This window comes from Peromyscus eremicus, chromosome 7, assembly GCF_949786415.1.
Source record: "Peromyscus eremicus chromosome 7, PerEre_H2_v1, whole genome shotgun sequence".
NCBI classification, from domain to species: domain Eukaryota; kingdom Metazoa; phylum Chordata; class Mammalia; order Rodentia; family Cricetidae; genus Peromyscus; species Peromyscus eremicus.
This window is the reverse complement of record NC_081422.1, coordinates 65,310,952-65,329,589: the sequence shown is the minus strand read 5'-3', so window position 1 is coordinate 65,329,589 and position 18,638 is coordinate 65,310,952. Positions and strand designations below refer to the sequence as shown.

General features: G+C 49.8%; 1 protein-coding gene across 3 annotated transcripts in view; it reads left to right on the top strand.

Annotated features, from left to right (window-relative positions):
• Lipc (lipase C, hepatic type) overlaps nt 1-18,638 on the top strand; it is a 134,599-nt gene that overhangs the window by 93,488 nt on the left and 22,473 nt on the right. For 2 of the 3 annotated variants that reach the window (XM_059267001.1, XM_059267002.1), the window contains exons 2-3: nt 15,230-15,420; nt 17,578-17,760. In XM_059267001.1, coding sequence (XP_059122984.1) covers nt 15,230-15,420; nt 17,578-17,760 — 374 coding nt within the window. Of the gene's footprint in view, nt 1-15,229; nt 15,421-17,226; nt 17,275-17,577; nt 17,761-18,638 lie in introns of all 3 variants that reach the window. The other variant, XM_059267000.1, reaches the window with a different exon arrangement.

Genomic DNA, 18,638 nt, shown 5'->3' with positions numbered 1-18,638 from the left:
CATCTGTAGCGTGCAATAAGACCTTGGGGTTCAACCCACAGCTCTGGGAAAGGAGGTGGAGAATAAATGCTTTGGTAGCGTTTATAACCTGCCCTCCCTCTCCTTGGGAGTTGCACTGTTTTTCATTCTGCCAGCCTGTCAGGAAGGTATGTGGCCAAGTATAAATGTTTACCCCTCAAACAGGGAGAGTATCAGCACACCTTCAACTTTCATTTTTCATCTGAGGATTGAGGTCTGGATCTTCCCATGTATTAAAGACCATATGCATTTCTTTTTCTGTGAAATCGCTTTACTTGAGTGCTGTACAGTGCAACCTGTAAACTTTTGTACAGTGCAACCTGTAAACTTGCCCAAGGTGCTGGTGCGCAGGCCACAGTGTGCATGTGGAGGTCAAAGGACACCCCTTCCCCTTCGGGGTGAGACAGGATTTCTCTGTGTAGCTCTGGATGTCCTGGAACTCTCTCTGAGGCCAGGCTGGCCTTGAACTCACAGAAATTCTCCTGCCTTAGCCTCCTGAGCATTGGGATTAAAGGTATGCAACCACCACCACCCTGCTAGAGGACAACTTCAAGAGTCAGATGTTCTCGGTTTCTACCCTGAGTTCCCAAACTAAACTTAGGCTGTCAGGCTTGGCAGTAAGTGTCTTTACCCACTGAGCCATCTCATTGGCCAAGGCTCCTGCTCTTAACCATTCTAAGATAATACAGGTTGAAAGGCTTCCCAAGAACTCCCAAGTCAGCTGCCCTGGGCAGGGTGCCAGGGAGTCCGCATGCTAAGTCCATGAAGGCAAATTGGGTAAAGACTACAAAGACTAGAAGGGCAGTCAGTGTTCTCTCAGTGGGGGGTGGGGTGGGGGTGATAGAAGGGCAGCAAGCTGGCCGGGTGTGTCTCACTTCCCTGTTAGAAAGGAGACCGAAAGTCTAGTCTGGCTGCTGGATTTCCTCCTTTGGACAGAGCGCCCCGAGGCCGATAGGAGAAGGGACTCAGCTCAGATTTCAACCTGGCCACAGACTCACCCATCACCCAAAGAACCATCCAAACAGGAACTAGAAAGCAGGAATCCCCCCTCCAAAGAGGGGCCTGCTTTCCATGGCACAGAAGAACCCTGCCAAGCCAGTCATCTAAGGCACAAAGCTACCCAAGGAACACAAAATTCACAGAACTCACAGAAAGGTGCTGAACAGGATGCCAAAGACCTGGGTGGATAAGAACGGACAAGTATCTGGAAGGGACTGTGGATTACAACAGAGAAGAAATCTGACTTGAGCTCTCAAAGAAATGGGTGTGGGGGAGAGAGCCCTGTGCACTGAATGCCAAACTCCCGCTGAGTGCGCTGGTTCCTGCCTGTAATCCTAGCACTCTGGAGACTGAAGGGGGCGGGGCATGCAGGTGTAGGTCAGTTGGTAGAGTGCTTTAGTAGCAAGCACAAAGTCCTGGGTTCAATCCCTCAGTGCTGCATACATTTAGTGTAGTGGTACATTTCTGTAATCCCAGCACTAGGGAGGTGGAGGCAGGAGGATAGGGAACTTCAAATCATCCTCAACTACATAAGAGTGTTTGAGGCCAGCCTGGGCTACACGTGACCCTATTTTAAAAAAGAAAAAAAAAAAGAATTCGATGGGGTTGGGCCCTCTGTGTCTAAAAAGCATACTACAGTTGGTGATCTGGGTCCAGGCTTTTCTACAAGAAAGCCCTAGTGGGGGTAAGGGATGGATCGGGCCCAGTTCTAACCAGGCCCCCACTCCAAAGAGCACATCCCTCATGCTTCAGTACACATTTCCCATACTTGGGTGACTTCTGCTTTAAAGCATAATCTTGGGGGGGATTTAGCTAAGTTAATGCCTAATGCTGTTTGGATGGTACAAGCATTCATCTTTGGAATGGAAGGCAGTTATAGTTCTGAGAGGGCACACCTGCAGACCACAGCCAGCTGCAGCTCTAAGAGCGCACACCTGCAGAGCACAGCCACTGCAGCTCTGAGAGCACACACCTGCAGACCACAGCCAGCTGCAGCTCTGAGAGCGCACACCTGCAGACCACAGCCACTGCAGCTCTAAGAGCGCACACCTGCAGAACACAGCCAGCTGCAGCTCTAAGAGCGCACACCTGCAGACCAGAGCCAGCTGCAGCTCTGAGGGCACACCTGCAGACCACAGCCACTGCAGCTCTAAGAGCGCACACCTGCAGACCACAGCCAGCTGCAGCTCTAAGAGCGCACACCTGCAGACCACAGCCAGCTGCAGCTCTGAGGGCACACCTGCAGACCACAGCCAGCTGCAGCTCTGAGAGCGCACACATGCAGACCACAGCCAGCTGCAGCTCTGAGGGCACACCTGCAGACCACAGCTAGCTGCAGCTCTAAGAGCGCACACCTGCAGACCAGAGCCAGCTGCAGCTCTGAGGGCACACCTGGCGACCACAGCCAGCTGCAGCTCTGAGGGCACACCTGGCGACCAGAGCCAGCTGCAGCTCTGAGGGCACACCTGGCGACCACAGCCAGCTGCAGCTCTGAGGGCACACCTGGCGACCACAGCCAGCTGCAGCTCTGAGAGCGCACACCTGCAGACCAGAGCCAGCTGCAGCTCTGAGGGCACACCTGCAGACCACAGCCAGCTGCAGCTCTGAGGGCACACCTGCAGACCACAGCCAGCTGCAGCTCTAAGAGCGCACACCTGCAGAGCACAGCCACTGCAGCTCTGAGAGCACACACCTGCAGACCACAGCCAGCTGCAGCTCTGAGAGCGCACACCTGCAGACCACAGCCACTGCAGCTCTAAGAGCGCACACCTGCAGAACACAGCCAGCTGCAGCTCTAAGAGCGCACACCTGCAGACCAGAGCCAGCTGCAGCTCTGAGGGCACACCTGCAGACCACAGCCACTGCAGCTCTAAGAGCGCACACCTGCAGACCACAGCCAGCTGCAGCTCTAAGAGCGCACACCTGCAGACCACAGCCAGCTGCAGCTCTGAGGGCACACCTGCAGACCACAGCCAGCTGCAGCTCTGAGAGCGCACACATGCAGAACACAGCCAACTGCAGCTCTGAGGGCACACCTGCAGACCACAGCTAGCTGCAGCTCTAAGAGCGCACACCTGCAGACCAGAGCCAGCTGCAGCTCTGAGGGCACACCTGGCGACCACAGCCAGCTGCAGCTCTGAGGGCACACCTGGCGACCACAGCCAGCTGCAGCTCTGAGAGCGCACACCTGCAGACCAGAGCCAGCTGCAGCTCTGAGGGCACACCTGCAGACCACAGCCAGCTGCAGCTCTGAGGGCACACCTGCAGACCACAGCCAGCTGCAGCTCTGAGAGGGCACACCTGCAGACCACAGCCAGCTGCAGTTCTGAGAGGGCACACCTGCAGACCACAGCCACTGCAGCTCTGAGGGCACACCTGCAGACCACAGCCAGCTGCAGCTCTGAGAGGGCACACCTGCAGACCACAGCCAGCAGTCCCTGGGCACCAGTGCCCTGACTGCCACTTCCCTTTCTGCCTGGTTAACTCTGACCTTGAAGAAACCTTCCCCCTGGGTCTCCCACATACAGAAAGCCTACAGTGGCCTTAGTGCTCATATATCTTAGAACCAAAATGACCCCGGGAATTTCTCCAAGCTTTTTGGTTACCAAGGATGGAAATCAGGACCCAGTTGGTTTTCGGGACTAGAACCCTGCTCTGGCTGAGTCGAGAAGCTTAGCATGCCTCACTACATCACCTAGGAGACTTCAGAGTGATACAGTGGTTCACAAAGTGGGTGATTCAAAGCATTTATTGTCCAAATGAGATGTGAAAGAACTTGCTCAAGGTCAAAGGCCTCTTGGAGACATATGTAGGAGGGATCTTCCTCCACAAGGGAGGCATAGGAACATCGGCCTTCTGTGGGTCCATAGGAAGAGAAAGTTCTAGAACGCCCAAAGCCAGATCATCTATAAAAGGAGATGTATAGGACTCAAAAAGGAACCTGCTCAGGCTGAGGATGTGGCTCAGCTGGTTGAGTATTTTTCAAGTCTGCATAAGGCCTTGGGTTTTATCCCCAGCACTGCACAAACTGGCCTGAGTTCAATCTCCAGAATCCACATAGACAAGGAATGGGAAAACTGACTCCACAAAGTTGTTCCTCACACACACACACACACACACACACACACACACACACACACACACACGCACAAGTGCACGCACACACACACGCACACGCGCACACGCTCGCATATCTTTTAAAGGTAGATAATTAACTTAAAAAGCTCAGCATTTGCATTGTTGGAAATGCCTTCTCCTGGGGACTGGTCCTCTATAAGGTCACTGTACCTGCCATGCAGGGGTCACATTTCCTGTCACTGACACACAGTTATCAAAATTGTTGTGGACTTCGTATTCAGAGTGCTTCCTGCAGGCCTGGCCAAGCAGGTTTATGGGTCTGTCCTGGGGTGACTTTACTTTCAGAACTCTGAAGGCATTCCTGCAGCAGGCTTTCTTTTGGGGGGCCACCAACCAGCTCCCAAAGGCTCAGCCTTAGCTTAGGTTCGTTTCTTGCTAGCTTTTATAACTTAACCTGTTTCTCTTCATCTACATTTTGCCTCGGGGCTTTTTTTTTTTTTTAAACCTTTTTTTTCTGTATATCTTACTTTCACTGCTTCTGGGGGCTGGCTGGCTGGCAGTTGCCTGGCTTCTGGCCCTAGGCATCTCCCTCTTTTTCTCCCTCATCCTCTTCTCTCTCTTCTCCTCTCTCATTCTCTTCTCCTACTTATTCTCTCTATACACCAGCCTCATCTATCCCTCCCCTGCCTAGCTAATGACTGTTCAGCTTTTTATTAGACCAATCAGGTGCCTTAGGCAGGCAAGGTGAAACAAATGCAGCCCATCTTTACATAATTAAACACACATCCTTACATGTTAAACCAATGTGGCATAAACAAATGTAACACACCTTTGCACAGTTAAAGTAGTTTCCGCAACAGCTACCTTCAGGGCCATTGGAGCACACGCAGGAACTGGGTCTCCGGAACCTGCTTCCAAGACCCACCTCCAGTTATTCAACCTCGCTAAGGATCAGTGTGAGCACAGCAGCACCTAACTCCCAGCACTGTGAGGAGGAAACGGCTGTCTGCGCAGATCATTTCGGCAGTGGCCACAGAGCAGCGAGTTGGAGGGAGATCGGGGCTGACAGTATAGTTCAGTGGGTAGAGGTACCTGCTGTGTAAGCCCGACAACCTGACTTCAATGCCAGGAACTCACAGTGGAAAGAGAGACCAGACCCCCCACCCCACATCCCCAGTTGTCCTCTGACCTCCACATGCACACCATGCCGTGTACACACATGCACACCATGCCATGCACACACATGCCCCACATACACACAGTGATAATGAATAATAAAAATAAAATTTTAGCCGGGCGGTGGTGGCGCACGCCTTTAATCCCAGCGCTCGGGAGGCAGAGGCAGGCGGATCTCTGTGAGTTCGAGGCCAGCCTGGTCTCCAAAGCGAGTTCCAGGAAAGGCGCAAAGCTACACAGAGAAACCCTGTCTCGAAAAACCAAAAATAAAATAAAATAAATAATAAAATTTTATAAAGAATTAGCTCTAAGTCAGACTGGCCAAGCTTGAGGCCCAGCACATCTACTTCCTGTGTGACCTGGGTCAATACTCTTAACCTCTCTGAGTCTGAATAGCTCCTTTTCTTTCTTTCTTTTTTTTTTAAATTTTTTATTTATTATGTATACAGTGTTCTGTCTGCATATATATCTGCAGGCCAGAAGAGGGCACCAGATCTCATTACAGATGGTTGTGAGCCACCATGTGGTTGCTGGGAATTGAACTCAGGACCTCTGGAAGAACAGCCAGTGCTCTTAACCGCTGAGCCATCTCTCCAGCCCCTGAATAGCTCCTTTTCATAGGGATGTTATGAGGCTTGGATAAGAAAGGGGGACAGCAAGAGAAGAGGACAGGACAATCCACAAACCCACCTTTATTTACAGTGACTTTTTAAATGTTGTTATTATTTTATATTCATTTTATATTGAGCCCTGGGTCCTCCCTCTTACTCAACCCATCATCACTTTTATTTACTGTGTATGTGTGTACGTGTGTGTGCTTGTATGTGTGTACTTGTATGGATGTACATGTTTGTGTGTTTACATATATATGGGGGCTGCATGTACACTGGTGTGTGCATGCCGTGGAGGTCAGAAGTCATATCTTCCTATACCATTCTACACCTTACTTTCTGAGACAGGGTGTGCTTGTTAGTTTTTACTGTCACAATTGACACAACTCAAACTCACCTAGGAAGAGAGCACCTCAACAGAAAAATTGCCTCCGTCATACCGGCCTGTGGCTTGTCTGGGAAAGACAGTCCGATTGATGATTGCTGTGAGAGGGCCCAGCCCACGATGGGGCTGCAGCATCCCTAGGCAGGTATGACTGAGCTGTATAAGAAAGCTAGCTGAGCAAGCCAGAGAGCCAATGAGGGAACCGTCAAGAAGCATTCCTCGTGAGTTCCTGCCCCGGCTTCCCTCAGTGATGGACTGTGACCTAGAAATGTAAGACGAGATAAACCCATTTCTCCCCAGGCTGCTCCTTCTCATGGTGTTTATTACGACAGAAAACAAGCTTGAACACAAGGTCTCTCGCTAACCTGCTTGAACACAAGGTCTCTCGCTAATCCTGGGACCTAGAGTCAGCTGGACTAGCCAGGCAGCAAGCCTCCCGTGTTTGCCTCTCCAGCAATGCGAGGACAGGCCTGTGCTGCCTACTTCTTACTCTGTGCTGGAGATCCAACAGCAGGTCCTCATGCTTACATGGCAAGTACTCCAACAGCTGAGCCATGTCCCCAGTTCCCATCATCACCTTTAATATTAGAGACCTCTTGGTCTCTGCCTGGGTTCTGTCTTAATTAGGGTTTCTATTGCTGTGATGAAGCCCCATTACTGAAAGCAAGCCGAGGAGGAAAGGCTTTATTTGGCTTACTCTTACACAGCACTCTTCCTCACGGAAGGAAGTCAGGACAGGAACTCAAAGAGGACAGGATCCTGAAGGCAGGAACTGGTGTAGAGGCCATCCGTGGAGGGGTGCTGCTTCCCCTGGCTTGCTCAGCCTGCTTTCTTGTTTTTGTTTTTCAAGCCGGGTTTCTCTGTGTAGCTTTGTGCCTTTCCTGGAACTCACTCTGTAGCCCAGGCTGGCCTCGAACTCACAGAGATCCACTTGGCTCTGCCTCCCGAGTGCTGGGATTAAAGGCGTGTGCCACCACCGCCCGGCTCAGCCTCCTTTCTTATAGAACTCAGGACCATCAGCCCAGGAATGGACACACCCACCATGGGCCCTCCACCATCAATCACTAATTAAGAAAATGCCCTACAGCCAGATCTTATGGAGGCATTTTTCTCAGCTGAGGTCCCCTTTTTTTGGACAACTCTAGTTTGAGCGTCAAGTTGACAAAAGACTAGCCAGCATGGGTTCCTTGGTCAGGAGGTAAGTACAGCTGACACCAGGGGAGGGGGTTCCCTGTAAGATGCTTTACCACCATGTCAAAAAAGCAACGTCGGTTAATTAAGTGCTCCCACACCAGCCATCCGTCCTCGTGGGAATAATTCTCTAAGAAGAAGCGATCGCTGTGAAGTTGGGTTGATGAAAGTGAACAGTCAGGAGTGCATCGCTTATCCTGTGACAAGGAAGAGGATGCATGTGTTAGCAAACACTCCTTGGGTGGAATATTACTCAATCTTTAAAAGGGAACATGAACACCATGGAGGAATGTTTATGGTGTCCTGTGAAATGAAAAAATTAAAAGGTCATCTACACAGTTGTGTAAAAAAAAATGTATATTTACTTCTGTGTGCAGAATAGGAACGCAGAAAAAGAAGAAGTCTATCTGTGAGGGGGATGAGCTTGTAAGGTATTTTTAAAATTCTACTTTCTATTGTTAACTCCATTTTTTTATGCAATGGATATAATTTTAAATGAGACAAAAATAACAACAAAAAACCAGAACAACAACAGTAACAACAACTAAAAACTAAACAGCGTGCTCCAGAAACTGTTTAGCCAAAAGGCTGATTTCTGCTGTTGGGAAGTGGAGCGCACAGAAGTACAGACGGAGGGGTGGATGGATGAGGAAGTGTGCAGATACATAAACAGGAAGCACCCACCCCACAGGGCCAGTGCAGGCACAAATCCAGTCCATCCACGGATGGCAAACCCGGGACCAAAGGCCAACCGCCCCCATAACCACAGAGAAGGCTGCACTTGGGGCAGCAGCCCGTGTCCTGATTTTTTCCTCATGAGCTCTAGCAGGTGGGTCAGATCCTGAACCCTCACATAAAGCAACCATTTGTTGAGATATTGGACCTCATCTTCTCATTCCCACCGTTCCTTAACTCTGAGGGGGTTTCAGGGTTGAACACAGAAGCCATCTGAATCCAGGATATTTCTCTACCTTTTGTGCAAGCCTAAACTCATCAAAACAATTGTCTAGGGCCTGCGAGATGGCTTAGTGGTAAAGATGCTTGCTGCCCAGCCTGATGACCTGAGCTCCGACTGGGTTCAATTCCCAGCACCCACTTGGTGGTTTACAACCATCTACAAGCCCAGTTTCGGGGTATCCAACACCTTCATCTAACATCCTTGGACACTGCACTCACGTGGTGCACATACCATATATGCAACTAATACACACAAAAAAAATTTAAGGATGTAAAAAAAATTAGAAACTGAAGTACTGAGGTTGCAATGTGGAACATGGAGAGTGGAGAAGAATACCTGACTAGGGTGATCCAGCCCCCATCCAACACATAGATTCTCATGGGAGTTCTACCTAGAAAGTACCCAGAGATCTTGCCTGGTACTATGACTCCAGGAAGCTGGCTTGTGGCTAACTCATAATAGTCGAAGTCATTCTATTCTCTGTCTCCCGTTAGCTTCTTGACAAGTGGGGTGGTTAGATGTGCCTATGCCCTCCTCAAAAGTAAGCGGCCCTGCGTCAGGCTATATCAATGACCCTGATTAAATCCAGTCTCTCTTTTCATTAGTGACTTGTGATTCATTCCCCACCACGACCTAAAATAGGGTGGTGGAGGCACACACTCAGGTACATACTCACAGGCAAACACACACACACACACACACACACACACACACACACACACACATATACATACACAGAGTCACACACACAGGCACACACACACACACACACAGAGGCACACACACATATACACATACACAGAGTCACACACACAGGCACACACACACAGAGGCACACACATATGTACTTGTACACAAATACACATATATACCCACACATATACACATGTGCACACATACACAAGCCTGTAGTCCTAGACACTGTAGAGGTGAAGGCTGGAAGATCAGGATTAGATTTCTTTCCCTACGTTTAGTTTCAAGCATTAGGTGCATCTCAGTATAGCTATGGATGCCACCCAACACAAAATTGTAAATTATTTAAACCATGATGAGATTTCTGTGTGTGTATTTGGGGGGAGGGAGCTGTTGATTTTTTTTGTGGTTTCATGACTGAACTGTAAGGTCTCCTGCATGAACTTCGTGCCCCAGCATCGGAAAAGATAAACACATACACTGTCTCTAAACCCATGGGCTGGACACCGCTGTGTGGCAAGATGATTCTTTTTCATCCAGTGTGGCCCAGAGAAGCCAAAAGGCTGGATATCCATGGGAAACAATGTGTTTTCACCTCTGGCTGATAACAATCCTAGTGGGGTTGCTCCGGTCAGTCTGTTGTCACAGAGGAGACTGGGAGGTTAAGGCCACAGAGCCTTAGCAGCAGAGCTGGGACTCAAGCCAGGCAATCTGGCGACAGAGCCCTGGCTCCCACCCTCCTCCAGCACCGTGCCCCACAGTGCATGAACAAGCTTTGCACAGAGGAGGAGTCCTAATGGACTCCTACAGGGCCAGATCAGAAAAAGAAGCCACAAGTCCGAGAACAGCGTTCCCAATTCACGTCCTTTTAAAATATTGATTTTTATCATTTTTAATTACGTGGACAGGTATGTCTCTGTGTGGACATATTGCACCTGAGCACAGCTGTCCAAGGAGGCCAGAGGCATCAGATCTCCTGCAAATGGAGTTAGAGGTAGTTGTGAGTCACCTGAAGTGGAGGCTAGGAACCAAATCAGATCTTCTGCAAGAGCAATTTGCAATCTTAGCCTGTGAACTATTTCTTCAGCCATCTCTCCTTTTTTGAGATAGGGTTTCATGTAGCCCAGGCTGGCCTCAAACTCCCTGTGTAACTAAGGATGACCTTGAACTTCTTCTAATCCTCCTGCCTCCAGCTTCCAATTGCTGGGGTTATGGTTTGGGCCGCCACATTGGGGTCTGCAAAGCTTGGACTGAACCCGGGGCTTCAGGCAGGCTAGGCAAGCACTCACCAACTGAGCTGCAATGCCTCACCCCATCCAAGAAACTCCAAAGTGAACATGGCCCAACTTTACATCCTTGGCTTGATGCCAGCAGCCACAGAGTGGCAGCCACACTTACTTCATGGGAATGTTCCACCCTGGGCAGAGGATGTGGTTGGAGACTTTTCAGGGACATTGAGAAATTATGATTTTCCAAAGGACTCCTGCCAGGTCTGGGAATATTTTCAACAATACATGTTTACAGAGCAAGAGTATGGTGAGCACGCACACATGCACACACACGCACACACACACATACACACTCACACACGTACACACTCGAGCGCAATTAAATAATGAATTTGCAGAGATGTTTTGCAAACAGCTCTGCGGGGGCACATTAGCACTCGAGGCCTCCGACTCATGCACTTGCCTCATTAACTTCATCCAGGACCCAGCAAGCACCTGACACGCTCACGGAGCAGAAGCATCCTGCACAGGCATTACGGGCACAAGGAAGGCAGGCCAAGCACAGCCTTCAGCTGGCTTTCTCCTGGGCCACATGGCCCAGCTTAGTTGCCTGAAGTCACTCACCTGACGACATCTGTACCCAAGAGAAGAGGAAGTAATTTGTTCTTGTGTGAATTTCTAAGGATCTTCCAAACCAGGAGCTGGTTTGAGAATACAGAAATCACTGTAAGGAATAATATCTGAATTCCTTCTGACTAAAGGAGAAGGTGGTTGGCATCCTCAGGAACTTACTACCATATAGAGGACAACTCTAAGTCTCCTAAGCCCCCACCATGTCCTTTTCCAAGATAGAGGAGCAGATTCTCCTGAAGTAGCTGACCATTTACTTCAGGTGATATTGCCTCTCTCAAAACCACAGTACCATCTGGCTTCACGTCACTGGAGTCTTTGTCTCTTAAGATTGGAGAGGCTGAAGAGATGGCTCAGTGATTAGGAGCATTTGCTGCCCTTGCAGAGGACCTGAGCTTGGTTCCCAGCACCTACAACAGGCTATTCACAGCCCATAACTCAAGCTCCATGGAATTCATGTCCTCTTCTGACCTCATGTGTACACACACACACACACACACACACACACACACACACACACGAGAAAAAGGCTGAAAACATGGGCTGTGAATGTCGCTCAGCAGCAGAGTGCTGGCCAACATGTGTGAGGGCCCAGGTGCTATTCCTAGTCCTGGGAAAACAAATACTCTGAAAACAACATGAATGCATATGATTGTATACAGCGATATAAATGGGCTAATCCCTGAGAACTAACAAGATTGCTCTTAGGAATATCAACCAGAGATCACCTAGATTTGGGCAAAGATTTAAACATAAGGATAGCCATCAAGGCATTGTCCTAAATACAGAAGAAAAAAAATCTGGCAACAAACTAAATATAAATGAAACAGATAAATCCTACCACCTTTCACAAACATGTTGGTGAAGCATTTTTACCGCTATGAAAAAGCACCATGGCAGGTGAAGAGGCACATAAAACCATTGGTGTCTGATCCCAGGGAACGGCCAAATGGACACCTCTAGAGAGACTGGAGCAATGGGTCAGCGGTTAAGAGCACACCCTGCTCTTGCAAAGGACCTGGATTCAGTTCCCCAAAACCCATGTTGGGCGGCTCACAACTGTCTGTAACTCTAGCTCCAGGGGATCTGATGTCCACGGGGTTCCATGGACACCTGCTTTCAGGTGCACATAGTCATAGACCAATTCACATACATACACATAAGTAAAAATACATTTTTTTTTTTAATCTGTGGGACAAATGTCTCTGCGGGAAGAGAAAAGACTGAAAGGAAGTGCTCCAAATGTCCCTTGGAACCCGATCTGAGGCCTCTCCCAGCAACCTGATCTCACAGTGTAGGTTTTAGGATGTTAGTATTAACAATCTGCCTGTGAGATGGTTCAGTGGGTGAAGGCACTTGTAGGCAAGTCTGGTGACCTGAGGTCAATTCTTGGGACCCACAAGGTAGAAGAAGAGAACCAACTCCCAAAAGCTGTCCTCTGAACTCCACACATGGACCGAGGCACACACGTACATTCATATACATACACACACAAGTACATAAAATCTAATACAAAATCACTTAACCTATCTCCGTTGGTTTACTCCCATCACTCCGTCTCCGAGCTAGTCAACGAAAGTCAAGTATTTTCTCTGTATCATGCCCTCCCATGGATTCTACATCTGGCTCCTGGAGCTGTGCAAAGGAGCACCAGGCCCTTCCCCCAGCATCCCTCCAACGTGTGCATCCTCCACTGAATCCAACATGTGTGTGCATCCTCCACTGAATCCAACATGTATGTGCATCCTCCACTGAATCCAACATGTGTGTGCATCCTCCACTGAATCCAACATGTGTGTGCATCCTCCACTGAATCCAACATGTGTGTGCATCCTCCACTGAATCCAACATGTATGTGCATCCTCCACTGAATCCAACATGTATGTGCATCCTCCACTGAATCCAACATATGTGTGCATCCTCCACTGAATCCAACATGTGTGTGCATCCTCCACTGAATCCAACATGTGTGTGCATCCTCCACTGAATCCAACATGTGTGTGCATCCTCCACTGAATCTAACATGTGTGTGCATCCTCCACTGAATCCGACATGTGCATCCTCCACTGAATTGTGCTATTTTAGGCATCAGAGTCCCTTTGGTTCCATCATTTCTCTTGGCCATGAGTTTGAAAACTCTTCAACCTAGACTCCACTTCAGCTCCATCTTCTCCCCAGCCCTCCTGGTGGCATCCTCGCTGGAGCCCTAGGGCAGCCACAGGCAAGGCCCTGCTTTCCCACCTACCTCCAGCTCAGACCCAGGCAGACCTCAGCATCAGAGGTGACCAACAGGCATAGTCAGAAGATGAAGGGGCCGGGTGGTGGTGGCACATGCCTTTAATCCCAGCACTTGGGAGGCAGAGCCAGGTGGATCTCTGTGAGTTCGAGGCCAGCCTGGACTACCAAGTGAGTTCCAGGAAAGGCACAAAGCTACACAGAGAAACCCTGTCTCGAAAAACCAAAAAAAAAAAAAAAAAAACCAAAAAGATGAAGGGATGATGATCAGTACATCTGCCTCCTCGTACACTTGGGAAAGGGATCCAAAGGCAGAAGGGGGAGCCAGCCGTTCGCTTGGTTCTACCTGGGCTTTCTATGGGGAAACTCTTTTCCATCCTGCTCAGCTGGCAGGCCCTGGGCACCTGGGCTAAAACATGATCTCAGATGTAAATCCAGAGTCAATACACACAGGCAGGAACTGGCCCTGGGAGACCGGCAGGGGTACATTTTCACAGAAAGACAAGATTCACAGATGAGACGTGCCCAGATGCCAGGGCTGGTTCTGAGCTTAGCTTCATGATACACCCTTACCTAGGTGCTAAGGCCGTGTTAGGCATTGTTCTGAGCATTTAACAAAGCTGATTGAATCTTTGTAACAACCCCAGGAGATGCCTACTATTTCATCCTCATTTTCTTCTTTCATGTATACATATAGTGTGTGTGTGTGTGTCTGTCTGTCTGTCTGTGTCTGTGTCTGTGTCTGTGTCTATGTAGGGGGGACATTTGTGTGTTAGCGAGCATGAGCACATCCCACAGCATATGTGTAGAGGTCAGAGGCCAACCTGTGTGATGGTTAATTTTAGTTGTCAACTTGACATAAGCTAGAATAACCTGGGAAGAGAGTCTCAGTGAGGGCTTCTCTGGATCAGGCAGGGTGGCCTGTGGCATTTCTATGAGGGATTGTCTTGATGACCTTGACTGGTGTGAGAAGATCTAGCCTGAAAGTGGACAGTTTGGAGCCCTGGACTGGATTAGAGGAAGCTACTGAGTGCCAGGCATGCATTCATTCACTCTCTGCGTTTGGTTGTCGTGTGACTAGCTGCTTCAGGTTTCTGTCTTGACGTCTCCGAACCGATGACTGTAAACCAAATAAGCCTTTCTCCCCTAAGTTGCCTTTTGCTGGGATATTTTATCACATCTGTGGAAATGAAGCCAGAACAACCGGGATTCTGAGCACACATTGCAGGGCCTGGCTTTATGTGTGGGTGCTGAGGATTGAACTCGGGTCCTTAGGCATGCAAAGCAAGCACACTGCCAACTGAGCTATCCTCCCCGCCCCCACTACATAAACGCCAAGGTCTTTGGCACCCATGCTCTATCCTGCCCAGCCTCTTCATGTCCTTTGGTCATGAGCTCTCATGCCTCTGAGTCATCCTTCATGCTCTCCCCTCAGCTGGAAAGCCCCACTCCCCATCCCAAACACACACAGCCCAGGTAACCCTTCCAGGCCAGGCTTAGCATTCAAGAACAATCCATCACCCTTTTTGAGATTCTCCCCATCTATTCCTCCACAACGAGTCCCCTCAAGGTTTATGCTACATATTATACCTTCAGTGAGAACAGGATGAGCTTGGAAGGGTGACATGTAGTGACATCCTCTCTCTGTTGGCTCTCTAGCCCTGGAGACAGATCTGGGTTCAAATCCTGATTCTGCCTCATCCTAGCAGTGTGATCTGGGGTGAGGCTGACTATCTGCCAGTCTCAGGCCCGGTGGTCTTAGCCTTGGAGCCAGGCAGCTAGTGAGTGCCTTGCTGGCTACTTACTAGGGGGAAGGTCAGGTCACTTGCCTTGTATGGGGTCTTCCCAAGTTCCCCCACTACCATCTGGCCATCCCACCATGAATATCCTTGGTCTCCTCAAAGATGGAGTTCGGTCCCCAGTACCTCCCAGTAACCACTAGCTGGACCACCTGTAGGTAGTCTTAGGGTCTATGTTGATGGAACACATGTCAGGCTTAACCCACAATCCTGACTTGGTATTCCAGAGCCATTTGGAAGAAGTTATGGAGCTACTGACATAAGGAAACCATTACAGAAGACAGAGACCAGATTCCTGCTCTTCAAAAGTGAAAGTGATCGCCTAGGCTGTCAGCTCCAAGTCCAGCACCCAGAAACGCTGCAAGAGTGTGGCTTCAACACCTCCCAGCCGCTGGTCATGATCATCCACGGGTGGTCGGTAGGAAGTGCTGACGTGCTGTATTCTCTGTGTGTTCCTGCTCGCTGTCTTTCTTCCTAGTGGGTTGGATTTTGATAATGCCGATGATAACCTCACACATGGCCCTGGTAAAGCACCTCCCAGTTTTCTCAGTTCCAGGAGTAAGCAGGGTAGTGGAAATGTTATGCCTATGTGTATATGTATGAGAGTGCAGGTGCCTGCCAAGGCCAGAAGAGGGTGCTGGATCCCCTGAAGCTGGAGTTACAGGTAATTGTGTGCTGCCAGGCATGGGTGCTGGGAGCAGAACTCAGGTCCTCTGCAAAGGGAGTACACACTCTTAACCTTGACCCATCTCCAGCACTACATCAAAAAATGTTATGTGGGTTCTAAGGCTCAAACTCAGGGCTCTGGGTAAGGCAGGTGCTTTCCCAACGAAGTCACTCTCCTACAACAAACGAATTGGAATTTATTTTCTGCCATCTACTTGAAAATTATTTGTTTGAAGAGCTGGCCACAAACTCATCATAGAGTCAAGGATGACCTTGAACTCCTGTTCCTCCTGGCTCCACCTCCAAGGGCTAGGACAACAGCTGTGTGTCTCTGTGTCTGGTTTATGCAGTGCTTGGGGTCGGACCTAGAGCCCCATGAATGTTAGGCAATCACTCCGATGACTTCAGTATATCGCCAGACATGAAAAATATTCTCGAAACCCCCACCTCACCTGCTCTAGAGAATAAACTGGCTCGCCCGTCTGACCTGTCACCTTCTTTTGTCACCTCCTGTCCTATGCCCACTTCCTCATTCTCTTCTCTGGGTCAGCTTCCCTTCCCTATAGGCACAGTCTCAATCAGGGCCTCCTGCACGCCATCCCTGCCACAGCCCAGCCCTTCCCCAGGGTGTAGCAATGGGTCCCTGAGTTCCCAAGCCCCGGCACCCTCTGGCTCCTCTGGCTCCTCTGGCTCCTGGGCCGTCTCATTCAGTTTCTCTGACCCACTCGGCTGTAAGTTCCTCCCTGGAAAGGTTCTGCCCTATTTTTGTCTGACATTGCAGGCCACTAGCCACCACACATCGGGTGTTCTAAAACGTTTGTAAACTGAATTAATGATCAAATCATTAAGTTGGGTTTTGAAACGCAACACAAAGCTGCAGACTCCTATAGCAAAATGTGCTCTTTAGACAAAGGATTTTGAAGCCTGGCTGGGCTTCTGGAATTGTTCTAAGAACTCGGAACCCACCACTCATTCCTTTGGTGTTAACAACCCTCCCGGAAGGCAGGCAACATCCCCATGCTGCTGATGAGGAAAGGAGGCACAGGGGTTAAGAAACACACATGCAAAGTAGCTCAGCTGCGATATTGGCTCTCAGTAACCATTTCTTCAATAAACACAGCTCAGCTCCCCTGGAAGGATGGGAGGATGGCTAATGGGGGTGGGGTGGGGTGGGGTATGAGGCTGGAGCTCTACCATTTCCCCTCCTGCAGTTTGACCTTAAACTCTCTCAAATTTCTCCAGTCTTCAGACACCTCTATGTCCCCTTTCTGCCTCCACAAGACTGCCTGGAATACCCTAGACCCAGATGTGACCACCTTCCTGCCTTCTCTGCTTAGTCTCCAAGGCACAAAACAAACACTCCCCTCTGGGAACACAGTGGGCACGCCCACACGTTATCCCAAGCAGGGGACACACAGAGCAGGGCTCCAGATCTCACGTTCCTCCCACCAAAGGGCGAAGAGGGCAGGACAGCCCCTGTGGGACCCCAGGCACTACGGAGCTGACTTCTGAAGTCAACTCTTGGACCTCACTTTCACACACTTTTCCATTATTTTAGGGCTCAGAAAGAGCTACCTTGGGGAAAAATTCAGACAGTGATTCTCAGGTGGGGAGAATGTGGCAAGGTCTGGGCACACTGTGTTTTCAAAATCTAGGGTTGGAGATGGGGTTGACACCACATGGGGGGAGCTAGAGATGGGCAGACAGCTGGGCAAGAGCTCTTCAAGCCCAAATGTCCTCAGCTCTAGGCTGAGGAATCCCAGGCCATGGCCTTTCTGTTGGGAAGAAAGATCTAGAATTGTCCTTGAAACTGAGAAAGAAGAGGGCTAAGTACTCAGTGACCCCAGGAACTAGCACAGGGTTCCCTCTCCCCTCCCAGCTAAGCTGACAACCTGTGGCCCACCCTCAGATGGATGGCTTGCTAGAAACTTGGATCTGGAAGCTAGTGGGTGCACTGAAGTCCCGACAGTCCCAGCCGGTGAACGTAGGGTTTGTGGATTGGATCTCCCTGGCACACCAACACTACGCTGTCGCTGTCCGCAACGCCCGTGTTGTAGGCCAGGAGGTGGCTGCTCTTCTCCTGTGGCTGGAGGTAAGTCCACCTACCTGCCCCTCTGACAGTCAGGGAGGTAAGCTGGTCTCCAAGAGATCTCCCTGCTACTCCGGGAGACCTCAGTGTGCAGCCTGCAGGTCTGAGACGAGACATGAGGCCTCCATTGAGCCATCCTCTCCCTACTCCCCAGCCGTCACTCCTGTGTGTACACCCCTCCATTATCCTGGAGCAGCAGTGGTCCATCACTTGCTAAGCTATCCCTTGTGTCCATGGTGTGCTGGTTAGTGTATTGTCAACTTGACACAAGCTAGGGTCCTCCGGGAAGAGCGAACTCAATTGAGAAAATCCCTCTGTCAGAGTGGCCAGTAGATAAGCTTACAGGGCATTTTATTCATCATCATCATCATCATCATCAATGATTGGCGTGGGAGGGCCTAGCCCACTGTGGGCAGTGCCAGCCCTGGGCAGGTGGTTCAGAGTTGTACCAGAAAGCAGGTTGAGCAAGGAATGGAGAGCAAGCCAGAAAGTAGAGTTCCTTCATGGTTTCTGATTTGGTTCCTACATCCAGGTCCCTGGCCCGACTTCCCCTCGTGGTATACTGTAATCTGTAAGCTAAAATAAACCCTTTCCTCCCCAAGTTGCTTTTGGTCAGTGTTTTCTCACAGCAACAGAAAGCAGACCAGGACATATGAATGGCTATGAATGCAGTCCATTACAAAATCATAAAACATTGGAGACCAGTGAGCTGGCTCCATGGGTTAAGGCCCTTGCTGCAAAGCCTGAGGACCTGAGTTCAATCCCCAAGACCTCCACAGTAGAAAGAGAAAACTGAATCCCTCAAGTTGTCCTCTGAACACACACACACACACACACACACACACACACACACACACACAATGTCATAATATTTTTAAAAC